Source organism: Buceros rhinoceros, unplaced genomic scaffold (genome assembly GCF_000710305.1).
Source record: "Buceros rhinoceros silvestris isolate BGI_N320 unplaced genomic scaffold, ASM71030v1 scaffold1747, whole genome shotgun sequence".
NCBI classification, from domain to species: Eukaryota; Metazoa; Chordata; class Aves; order Bucerotiformes; family Bucerotidae; genus Buceros; species Buceros rhinoceros.
The window spans coordinates 37,080-48,814 of record NW_010421380.1 but is presented as its reverse complement, the minus strand read 5'-3'; the positions used below and the strand labels follow the sequence as shown (position 1 = coordinate 48,814).

General features: G+C 42.0%; 1 protein-coding gene across 1 annotated transcript in view; it reads right to left on the bottom strand.

Annotated features, from left to right (window-relative positions):
- MAP1B (microtubule-associated protein 1B) overlaps positions 1 to 6,280 on the bottom strand; it is a 19,078-nt gene extending 12,798 nt beyond the window's left edge. The window contains exons 1-2 of the mRNA XM_010139610.1: positions 6,204 to 6,280; positions 2,133 to 2,273 (exon numbers count right to left, since the gene is read on the bottom strand). Of these exons, the coding sequence (XP_010137912.1) occupies positions 2,133 to 2,264 (132 nt within the window). The 5' untranslated portion in view covers positions 2,265 to 2,273; positions 6,204 to 6,280. The remainder of the gene's footprint in view (positions 1 to 2,132; positions 2,274 to 6,203) is intronic.
- Positions 6,281 to 11,735: the final 5,455 nt, after the last annotated feature.

The window sequence follows — 11,735 nt, the reverse complement described above, 5'->3', positions numbered from 1 at the left end:
GGAATGCCCCAGAAAAGGCCTCAGTGGATTTGCATTTCAAATGGCGACACCGAGGATATCAACCGTACCACTGTTTATGCTATTTAATAACACAGAGATGTAACCACTCCTTCTCTTCTCTGGATTCAAAGTCACTCTGGGAGCACAGAAATTTATCTGTGAATGTGACTGACTTTTCAAGCACCGAGAGACACCTGTAGAAAAATTGTTAAGTTTTAAAGGTGTCACCGTCGGTAAAAGCAAACAGCAAGTTGGCTGCTCAGAGTAAACACAGATTATTTCCTATGCTGGACCACAAAAGTAAAAAGAAAAGTTTTCCACTGCTAGCTATTGTTGCAAAAGCAGTGGAATGGGCCATTTGAATCTTCTGGCATGGGAGAAGTCGAAAACACCACTTTTAGGCATTGCCTGCAGGGAGTTCTGCATGCTAGGGATGGATTTCTGAATTAGACTTCATAAGGAGTATCCCCCAAAGGGAATTTACTTATTTGTAAGCACATGCCTTGACCATAGTTCAGGTTTGTTCTAGTGAATTAAATACGGTTAGAGGCCAACTGCACACAGTACTCAACAAACCTTACATGCTCATAGAATCATGTCGGTTGGAAAAGACCCTTAAGATCATTGAGTCCAACTGTAAACCTAACACCGTCAAGTCCACCAGGGTCAGGACATCACAGGAATTATTTTCTTCTCATCACCGCTTGGAAAATCACTAAACACTTTCTTCTAGCCTTCTTTTTCTAGCCTTTTTTCCAATCTGTAGACCACCTAAAAATTTTCTGGTAACGGGACCCTTTAAAAAATGTTGCATACACAGACTGCAGTATAGCAGATGTGATCTTTCTTTCCTTTTGCGAAATCTCATAGAAGCCGTGAGAGCCCAAGGCTTCAGAAACAATAAGCTAGAAGCCAACACTTTCAAAGAGCCGTGCTGGCTGGCTGGTGAGCCTGCTGTCAGCCACGGAGAAGAGCCAAGTGAGCCTCTCTCATAGCCCACAGGAGGACGTCCTGCCTGCCTCCAGTGCGGCAATCCCTCAGCGGCCGTACCCCATGGCCCACTACCACCCCTCTGCCTTCCAGCCAGCGGTTTTGCTTCCTAATGGTAACGGTAGGATTTGCCCCTAGTTTTCCATAAAGTCATGAAGTTATTATGTGTTGCTAATTAGCCATAGATGCAAGGAGCTGGGGTTTGCAGTTTAACAGAAAAGTAACTCTGCAAGCTGCCAATGAGTTTTAGGTGTCACGTGTGTTTCAGAGAGTAGGAATCCAGCTCTTTTCCCAACCCTACAACCACATGCTAAACAAAGAGCCTTTGAGAATAGGATCAGATGGACACAATAAGGTCATGCTGGAGCTCATGCAACTGCTTTTTCAGTGCTGAACTTTCCAATCTCACTTCACTGACATGCTCCTAATTAATTTTGGAAACCAAATTCCTAGGGATGCAGTCATATAGTTTATTTAAATATATACTTTGCCCAGCAGCCAAATTAAGTGTGACAGCTTGTTTACTATGGGTTTCTGCCCTATGGGATCTTTCCGACATAGTACATTAAGCAAAAGAGCAAAATAACAAGTCATGAAACAAACGGCATTAAATACTGGTATACTTCATACACACCTTTTTTGTAGGTAAAACTCACAAAATTTACAGATTTCACTGGCCAAATTTTAAACACTACTACAAAGAAACCAAGCAGGTAGGAGGTGCGAAAAAACTCCCAGCTATTCCAACAGAGAGCCTCTGTCTTATTTAATGCCACATATTACTTAGCTGCCACCAGGCAAAAATCTGGTGTCAAGTTCAAATCTGACTACTTTGTATGTGCACCTTAGATAAACAACATGTATATTTTAAACACTATCTCCTTCCATTGTCAAAAGGTTCCTTGATTTTCTGTTTCTGGGAGTTAACAGTTTAATTCCCCAAATTAAAATTTAATTTTTTTGTTAAGAAATTCACATCATATCTGAATCAAATAAAAGCTTTGAAAGAAAGCCTATTATGAGGAGTAAAGAGCATCAGCATCAGGCTGCCAATGCCAGCTCTCACAACACAGAGGGCCATTTTTAGTCTTTCAGAAATCTCTGCCATTGACAAGGTATGGAAGACAATGCTCTGAACACACCTCTTGATCTGTGAAGATTTCAATGAAGTTCTGGAAGGAGAATGACCCCGACTGAAGAATGAGTTCTCCTGTGTTTTCAAAGCATTGTCCAGTTAGCACAAGGAGCTTGTGTCTTGCAGCATCTGTGATCATTAAGCGCACCTGTAGTGAAGGAGAGAAATACATCAACAATGGGAGTTACCAGGTGTTTCTATATTCTGATGAGAATATGCAGTTTATCTCTCCTAATCTCTCCTAAAAGTATTTTGCAACAGAGTCTCCCAGGACTGTTGAAGCATTATCAAGTTATAATGCTGTTTACAAAAGACAATGAGGAAGGTACAAAAGGGAAGAAAGGAGTGACAAGAAGCCGTTAAAGAGAAGGTCTGATCAATAAACCAAGCTAATGACATGTTAAAAAAAGAACAAGGAGCAGAACAGAACAAAATTGGAATGAAAAAATAGTATTTTCAATGTACGAACATATTCCTTGTATAACTCTTGGTGAATTTTAATAGAACTGTATCAGGCCAGACTTAGTAAACTGTGTCCCACGTGCTAGCGAGGGACAACTGCATGCATTAGACACAGTTTTTGGGAGGCTGCTCTTCTTTTCCAGGGTGATCATTACTTGCCACTCCATTGCGAAAACATCACTGAAAAGTAAAAGCCACAAATCACACAGAAAAGTGCCATAATTAGACTTTCATTCTGTTGTAAACTGAATCACCTAGAAAGTTAAAGGAAAATTCCGCTTCACCATAACCATAAACTTGAACTTCAAGCATTCAGAAATGGTCACATGCACTATTTACATCTCATGATGACATTAACTACGGACACTGTAAGTTTTTAAAGTGTGACAACCCAAAACCTTTTTCAATATTCAGTAGCAAATTAAGTGGATGTCTGATGGCACAAACAAGCTACCCACTGAGAAATAAGCTTCTTCATTTTGAAATCACTTGGCTATTCTAAAGTAGATGCTTGTTACTTCACTTGCTTCTCACAACAGCTATTAATAATTTCTGTTGCCCCCGGGGAGATTTTCTTGCATGGTAAAAGAAATCCATATATTTAGTATACTTCTGTTGGCTGAATTCAGCTTAAATTTAAGAACAAAACTAAATGAAATCTGTGTAAGATTCTGTACTGTCAAGTCATATTTTTACAAATTCTTCAGAAGTCTTGTTCAATACTGAAAAATCAATTCAGCCTCTAGTAATGTATGAATTCCAAGTGAACTAATGTCTATGTTTAAGGAGAAGTTAAACCAGAATAATGATTCCAGAAGAAGGCTATCTACATATTAAACTAAATGAGCACAGTCCATCTGGAACAAATCCATAAGGTATCACATCCAAGCTCTATCTGCATGGAGATGACATAAACACCTCAGCTCTCCCAGCAAGCTATTCTTTCAAATTTTAATTTTGATTGTTAAGCCATCAGTTATTCTAAAGAACTCCTGCACACGCCAGGGAAGCTAAGTCAGTAAGTCTTGACCTGAATATTTGATGAACAATGTGTTCACAGTACAGTATGTATCTGAAAGAAGATCCCAACTCTACCACACTTTCACTGCTATTTTATTGAATAAGTGACCCTGATGCTGAGTAGCAGAAAGTTCCTTTAATTAAATGCAGAACTGATGCTGGTCTGTCACTAATTGCACCAAATATGTATACATTCTATAATATCCTTGCTGGATTGAGTATATCTATTTCAGACAAAAATATAGATAAGTGCAGCTGGCTGTCTGATGTGTGTTGCTCCAATCTTGTCTGGTTTAGCTGTATTTAATGCCATAGAAGAACTGGATTCCTCTTCTATGTTTTCTCTTGTTGCTGGCAGCAGTGCTGGGCAGTCTGCCAACTTATGTGTAAACTTACCAAGTTTTCCAACAGCAAAATTATTTCCTGACTTGTGAATCACTGATATGTGACTGTCACATAATTCCTCTTCCATCTATTTTATTAATTGATGATGAAATATATTACGCAGAGCTAGCAAACTATGGCAAAAAAAAGAAAAAAGGAAATAAATGCTTGCCGATTACAGAGCGTAATGTATGATACAGATGGAAGAAATTCAACAGAGACTTAAATTCTCTGTCTCGGTATAACCAGGGTTTTCTGAAGGACTACTAGAAATTCATCTCCTGATTTCAAGACAACTGTATTTCAGAAGAAATACTACAAGGTGATGATTCTGTTCAGCTTTATCCATTGCCAAAATCCCAGACTGTTTGAAGGAAGTGAACAGCAAGATGTATCTCAGTCAAAATGGAGGTAGAGATGGAGTGTGAACACAGGCAGGAGCGTCAGAAGATCAGCCGTTTCCCAGACAAATGGTAGGGTTGCAAGAGCATTGGAGCAATGGAGTAAGGTCTTCTTAAGAAGGAAGAAACTGTTCATGGGGTTTTCAGAAACTTGTTTTCTTTGGGAAACTATAGACTCTCCCCCTTCGGGCCTCTCTCTTCTGGGAGAAGACATGGCATTTGACAGAATATGACAGGAGCTTTGGGCAGAACCATGTTCAGACTACAAGCAGTATTGCTATTATCTGCCAGATTAGCAGGAATATAATTTTCCTTGGTTTTTCCTAAATGGATAGATTCAAGTTCCTCTTCTGGTGAAGTTAGAGCTCCATGGTCTATCACTGTCTCCCTACATGGAACCTGGAAATCTCTTGATAAATAAAACTAAGTTTTCTATTTGTGAACAATGGCAGAACATGTCTATTCCAGAGTCTAGTTTAATTCTCCTGCTTCTTAGTGTTTTTTTCTGGCTTGTAGTCTTGTTTAGCCAGCCAAGGTAAATCTACCATTGTAGATTCTGTCTGTGAAAAGTTTGGCAAGACGAAAGCGAAGAAAAGATTTCCCCAAATCTAGCAAGAGTACATTAACTGTAACCTAGCCAAACATATTCCAGAGACAAAGGAGTAAAGCCAGGGTTCAGAAGTCATTAATGGGCCTCAGACCATGTTCTTCCATGTGGTCGCCCATCAAAGGTACAACAAGCAACAGTGGCAGAAATGGCATTTCCTTACTTTTGGAAGTTCCTTTGGCTCTTCCTCCCCTCCACGCACACAATTCATAGCTCTATACTCTGAATGTCTGAGTCCATTAAGAGCTGCTACCCAGCTGATCCCCTTGCTCCTTACCAAGTACCCCTAATGCCTTGTAAGAGACTTCACACATAGTTTTTTAGTGAATGGGTTGCCATTAACTAAGGTGACTTATTTAAACTGTTACAACTTCAGCCATTTCTTGTTTTTTGGACTCCTTCCTCCCGTTTGTGTTTAATATCGCTTAAGGTTGCTAACAAAACGGATTTTTCACTATGTACTACAAGCAAAGATGCTTCATTTCCCAACAGAAATGGTACTATGACAGTGCTTCCAAGCACAGGCTAGCAAAGCAATTATCCCCATTTTTAAAACCTTCGGTCTCACTAGCCAAATTTGTCAATTCTGTCTCTGAGCTGCTTGCTCAGTTCTTTGATCTAGGGAGTTCATGAGGAACTGCCAGTCCTCTTCTGGCACTCTCCAGAGTCCATTGATCATGTCATATGTTTTGGAAGGACAAATGGATTCACGTAGATTCACCTCCACATAGCTGGTGATTCTTCTCAAAGACCTAAATTTGTCTCAGGGATCTCACTTCTTTTCATGTGTAAAACAGGCAACAAGAGCTGCCAAACAAATGGAGGAGAAGAAATGCAGATGCAGTTTTACCACAGCTGCCTCCACTTCATCAAGAAGCAAATTTGGTGCGTTATGAGGAGTGCTGAGATTAAAGGAGTGTTTCTGTCCTATGCCTCTGACATTTTGTCAGGAGCCTGGGAGAACGGGAAAGTCAAGGAATGGCTGAAGTTTTCCATGATATTTGCTCCTAATATGTCCTTTCATCCACAGTTAAAACCTGCTGTTAGTCTGCTAAGACTCTGGAAGTTTTATTTGGGTTTGTGAGTCACTAAGCTGAAAGGCAGCATATACAACAATCATCTCAACTGTATCAGCTCCACTGCTCTCATCTTGTCCACTTACTGGAGCCTTTATGACACATCCAGTGAAGCATTTCTGACTTACCTCAGTACTAACTGCTTCATCTGAGGGATTGATCAGGACTACAGTTTCTAAGACATCACTTCTGTGATGAAGAATTTTCTGACCTGCAAGCACAGAGAGAAAAAAAAATAAGAAAAGAAATTAAAATCAAGTAGCATGGTTTAAACCAGCACTTTTCATGAGCCTGTTGTATGTCCCACTGTGCAACAGCTCTCTGATCACCCAGAGCAGCACATAGTGGCCACAGCAACTGCTGTGCCGCTCGTCTCTTCAGGAACACCTGTGGGATGTGGTTCCCTGGGCCAGAAACACTGCTCTGGAAAATTCAAGGTAACGAAAACAAACTGGCAACAGCACCAGGTCCTGTCTCTTCAACCTGGCCAGAGGAGTCCCTGGAACTCACCTTGATCTTAGAGAGCTGGTGCAGATCAGGGATGGTAGTAACCGTCACCAGCTGAACATCTGGCCCTGTGTTTTCGTGGAGGTATCTACACCATAGATGCAGTTGAGATTACACCGTCCTGTAATATGCCCAGGTGGTTTTTAAATGAGCATTTCCATGAACTATTAGCGGCTTAGCTACAGCAGCAGGAAAGTCAGCAAGGGCTACAAACTCCCCTGCAAAAAGCCAGGTGAATACTTGGGCTGTGCATCAGTGCTTCCCACCACAGCTAATAAGCACAATTTGTGAGACAAATAGAGGAGCCCAGGGGCGTCCCCATGGCCCACCACCACCAGCACCATCCCGCTCCTGAGGCAGGCAGCCCCCCATGCAGGTCCCAGGTCTCCAGCCACACCCGATGAGCCTACAAACTCCCCTGCAAAAAGCCAGGTGAATACTTGGGCTGTGCATCAGTGCTTCCCACCACAGCTAATAAGCACAATTTGTGAGACAAATAGAGGAGCCCAGGGGCGTCCCCATGGCCCACCACCACCAGCACCATCCCGCTCCTGAGGCAGGCAGCCCCCCATGCAGGTCCCAGGTCTCCAGCCACACCAGATGAGCCAGGTGAAACTTGGGACCCATCCTGACTAAACTCCCCTTTCTACCTTCTGCCAATATTAACATTGAGACACCGTGAGAAATTCCCCATGGAGATGGTCAGACACTTGCTACACTGCTCTGCTTCATCTTCCTCCTGCTTCCAAAAACTGTGGCAAGCAATTTTAGGCAACAAGAGTGAACAGGAGTAAATAACAGCTAGCTGCTGAATGAGTAACGTCTGGGTAAGTCTGGAGCAGCCTTGCAGCCCACTGGCTTTCATGCTTAGTCTGTCTGTATTTAACAGTGATATTCATCTGACTGGGAGTGGATGCCAGAAAAACACAACAGAACTCTTGGCATATTTTTTTTCTTATGTTAATCGGCAAGTTCTTATCAGGGTCTCTTTCTGTGAGAACCGCAGTGAAATTAATTAGCAGCATATTGTCATTCAGAAATCCAGGCTGGTAATTAGTCCAAAAAAACAGAAGAGCTGACGCTTCCAAGCAAAGTGCTCAGTGCAATATTAATCAATTAAAATAATTAATTGCGCTTTAAAGGAAGTACGAGAGACACAGAACAAGCCACCTATTTGCCAACTTAGAAAAACTCAGTTGTAAAGACATGTAAAAGAGCGAGGCCAAGAATGGTGATGCTGAAAGGAGCTCTGCATTCCAGAGGGCACCAGCTGGGGCAGGGGCCGCCTGAGAGGGTGGGCAGCTGCCCTTTCCCACACTGCCCCCCGCCTTGTGATGGGGAGGGCAGCCCGGTGCTGCTCCCAGCTGTTGCCCAAGCAGCCTCCCCAAGCAGCAAGCCCTGCCTGCACCAGCGATGCCCTTATCCTCCTCACCCCGCCTGCACCCCTGCAGCCCTCTTCCTCCTCCTTACACCTAGAGACTGTGGATAATAACCTAATTCATTTGAGGAAACCTGTTTTTCTTTACATACATAGTTTTTTCTAAACTTTCTTGACAGAAGAAGTATATTCTGAGAGGGGAGGAGGACGGGTCTCCCCCTGCAGCATAGAATTCTGGCATTACGCTTTGAAATTTGATTTATTTTTATAATCTACTTTATTGTCTAACAGGAATACATATACAAGGCTACATTCAATAACACATTCAGATGGCTCTGTTACCACAGACTCCTTCAGAAGATGCTCTGTGATCTGATTCTTCAGTTATTTTGCCTATTTCCCTCAAATTAAGAGATTAGGTGGAGTTTATTTAATCTACTCTTTGCTGTTGTTAAGGGAACAAAAGAAATCATCACCTTTTAGCTGACACAGAAATTTCTTGCTTGATAGTTGGTGACACTAAGCACTCGCTTTGCTTCAGGCCAGACTAAGACTCATATGTGACTAGACATTAAATACACATTAAATACAGGTAGAAAAGAAATATATTTAGCCACTTGGCAAGTTAGACAAAGATGCATAGTGTCCATCTGACTCCAAGCACCCACTTTGGACTTCACTGAAGCTGCTCCAAGTTGTGCATCTGTGTAGCTTGGGAGGGAATTGACCTTGGGAGTCACGACCAGTAACTTCACATGCCCTGTGCTGCTATGGGCCAGACACCCAGCTCCAGTGGTTGCATGGTTTCATGTACCTTGAGTCAGATTTCCAGAGGCAAGTGTAGAGGTCAGCACCATGTACTCAGAGCTGAACCTGTGACTGCCTCCCTCTTCAACCCCTCAGTATCTACATGCGTTACTGCTTATCACAGAGGGTGGGGACCCAGCATCAGCAGGACGTGAGTCACCATAAGAGCTCCCATACCGTAAAACTTGGGAAGTTTGCAGCTATTTGCTAATACCAGTAACACGGTCCCATGTCACTGCTTGAGAAATTAAAAATTACATCTTTTTAAGAACTATTTACAATTTTGTACAAGCAACATAGGCTTACTGACCAGATTGACACCCTAAGATGTTCACTGGAATGAAGGAAAGTCTCCCATAGAAACACTTTCATCAAACAGAAATGAACTATGACAGTGTGGGAGCAGAAGGCAGCAACAGCATTTCACAAACTGACAAGAGACTGTGTCTTACTAAAATACAGATGGAGTGGGAGAATCTGAGACACATGTAGAAGATCTGGGGTTGTTTTAAATTACCTCTACTGGATTTTTGCAGCCCATCTCTACATATCCAACATAACATTTCTGTGGTGTGTCAGAAGAAGAAAGCAAGAAACTTCCAGGATGTACAGAAGTGGTTGAGTGGATAGATTTTACCTCCTTGTAGTTTCTGGAAAGCAAGTCAAAGCCCTGTCTAAAGACTTTCAGAAATAAATATTCATAGTGTTTGGAAGAAATAGAAGTATCTGCACATCCTTTACTTGATTAAGTAAAGCTTCAAATTAAACCCAGATGTGAATAAGGAGTCTTGGCAGCTGTTTGATTCAGAACCAGAGCAGAGAGGGGAAATGAAGAGCATGCGACAATTGCTTAACGGGTGATTTCCAAATGCATCTCCCGAACAGTTCCTGTGGCCATAGGTTACCATCACTCCCCTACTCAGCCAAATATCAATGGCATTTATAGTAGGATTACTGAAATGGGGATGGTGTCAGTAACACTTCCTAGAGAAGTGACTGAACACATTTTAACTTACACAGCTGATCTTTTCAAGCAGCACGATCACGGGACCCACTTTTATAACAGTGATTATGTTAAATTTGTGCAAACACAAAATGTAAATGAATGGCAAGGGAAAGAAAGCAAGCCCTCCTTCAAATCTTGTTTAACTGAGGACTGCTACCAGCACATTTCTTACTGAGCGTGCCTGTGCAACACCAGCCCATGGGGGTGCATGTTGTAGGCAATAAGCTACTTAACAGAGGGGTTCCATTAGCCCTTCCCACACCCACAGATGGACACTAGCACTCACTCGCTCCCCATCAGTACCATTCCCATACAAGGTGAACATAGAGGAAGCAGGCAAATCTTTCCTGTGATGATTCTTGGCAGAAGGGGTGAAGGGAGAACACCTTTTCCCTGAAGAAGGTAACCGACAACTGAGCTGGCATTCAAACACAACTCTTTGGCAACTTCAAACATCTTTTCTTTTCCATTGTAAAGAAGTTTAAAGTACAGTTTCACTGTTCGAAGACATGAACTGCCATGTTACACCAGTCACTGTGCTGGATGGCATTCGCAGATGGCACTGCCTGCAAAGCTTGCTAACAAATCTTCCCAGAAGCCATGACTGGGCAGTGAACTCTCTGCAGCTGGAAACGTTCAGCAAGTAACTTACGTGGCAAGTAACTTCAAAGTCTAGGGACACCCTAGCTGCCCCTGTCTTGTGGAGGAATTTCTGGACATTGAGGAGAGGAAAACCCTCCAAAATTAACCATAAAACAGCCATTCCTAGACTTCTTCAGAGAAGGAATCTTTAACAGAAAAATACAATCACTGAGGAAAAGACATTTTCCCAAGAGAACAAGCTGTAATTGAGGTGCAGCAACATGCAACCTTTTCCCTTGATATTTCTGCGTATAGATGGCAGGAAAGGCATGGTGTATTTTAATTCCCACTCACCCTGTTTATTGATACCCACACACAGTAGCATCTCAAAACTATTTGTTCTGTTGCCTTTACACCCATGATAAGTAAGAGCTGGATGACTGAACCAGCTAAGAATTTCAACAGATGTGAGCGTAGAGGGGGTTTAGGGGTGAGGTGGGGGAAGAAAGGAGGTGTTTTACACTCCATTTATATGCATCCAAACACTAAAGGTGGAGGCATGGACAAATCAGACACCCTTTTAAGTAATTTGGTAGAAGATAAAATGCCTTTAACAAAACCAGAAGTAATAAACAGCCTGAGGAATACAACAAAGGTCTTCAGCACTGAATAAGAGGTTAGGTGGAGCACGGTCTTTGTGCTGCTAAGATTCTGAAAGACAGTATTGGGGTTTGCCAGTTACTATGATGGAAAACATGAAGAATTGTCTCAACTACCTCTGTTTCAGATATTCCTTTTCTGATCAAGGTTATCAGAAGGTTATCATATTCCCTTGTACACAATTTATTTAAAGCAATAAATTCCTTTGGGGAGAGGGGAGGAAGGAGCTTTTTGCCTAGCCAATGGTAATGCAATAAACCATACATTTAAATAACTTCAAACCGCTCATTGTTTCACTTTCTTTTTCTAGTGGGGACTTCAAATTTGTCCTTCAAATAAGATGTGTTAACCGTATGTTCAGCATGATTGTTCTGTGTTACCAACAGAGTATTCAGAGTTCTGGATGACCAGTCATCTGATGGTTGCTATTTCTTACACTAACTGAATAAATCTACTTTTCCTTCTTTTCAACACAAAGGTCAATAGGCATAAACTGTCAAATAATGCTGTAATTGTGGCCGGTTCCCAAACCTCCCCACTATCAACATGGAGGCACTACATTGCAAAACCAATTCCAGACCAAGCAGAAAGGATCAAGATCCCCTTTTAGAGCAGATTATTAATTATCTGAAGAAATCTTGTGTAAATTATATAGAGCACTCCAACTCCTTTGCCTTCTCTGTTACAGACAGGGCCGCCAGAGCACATTACATTTCCTGC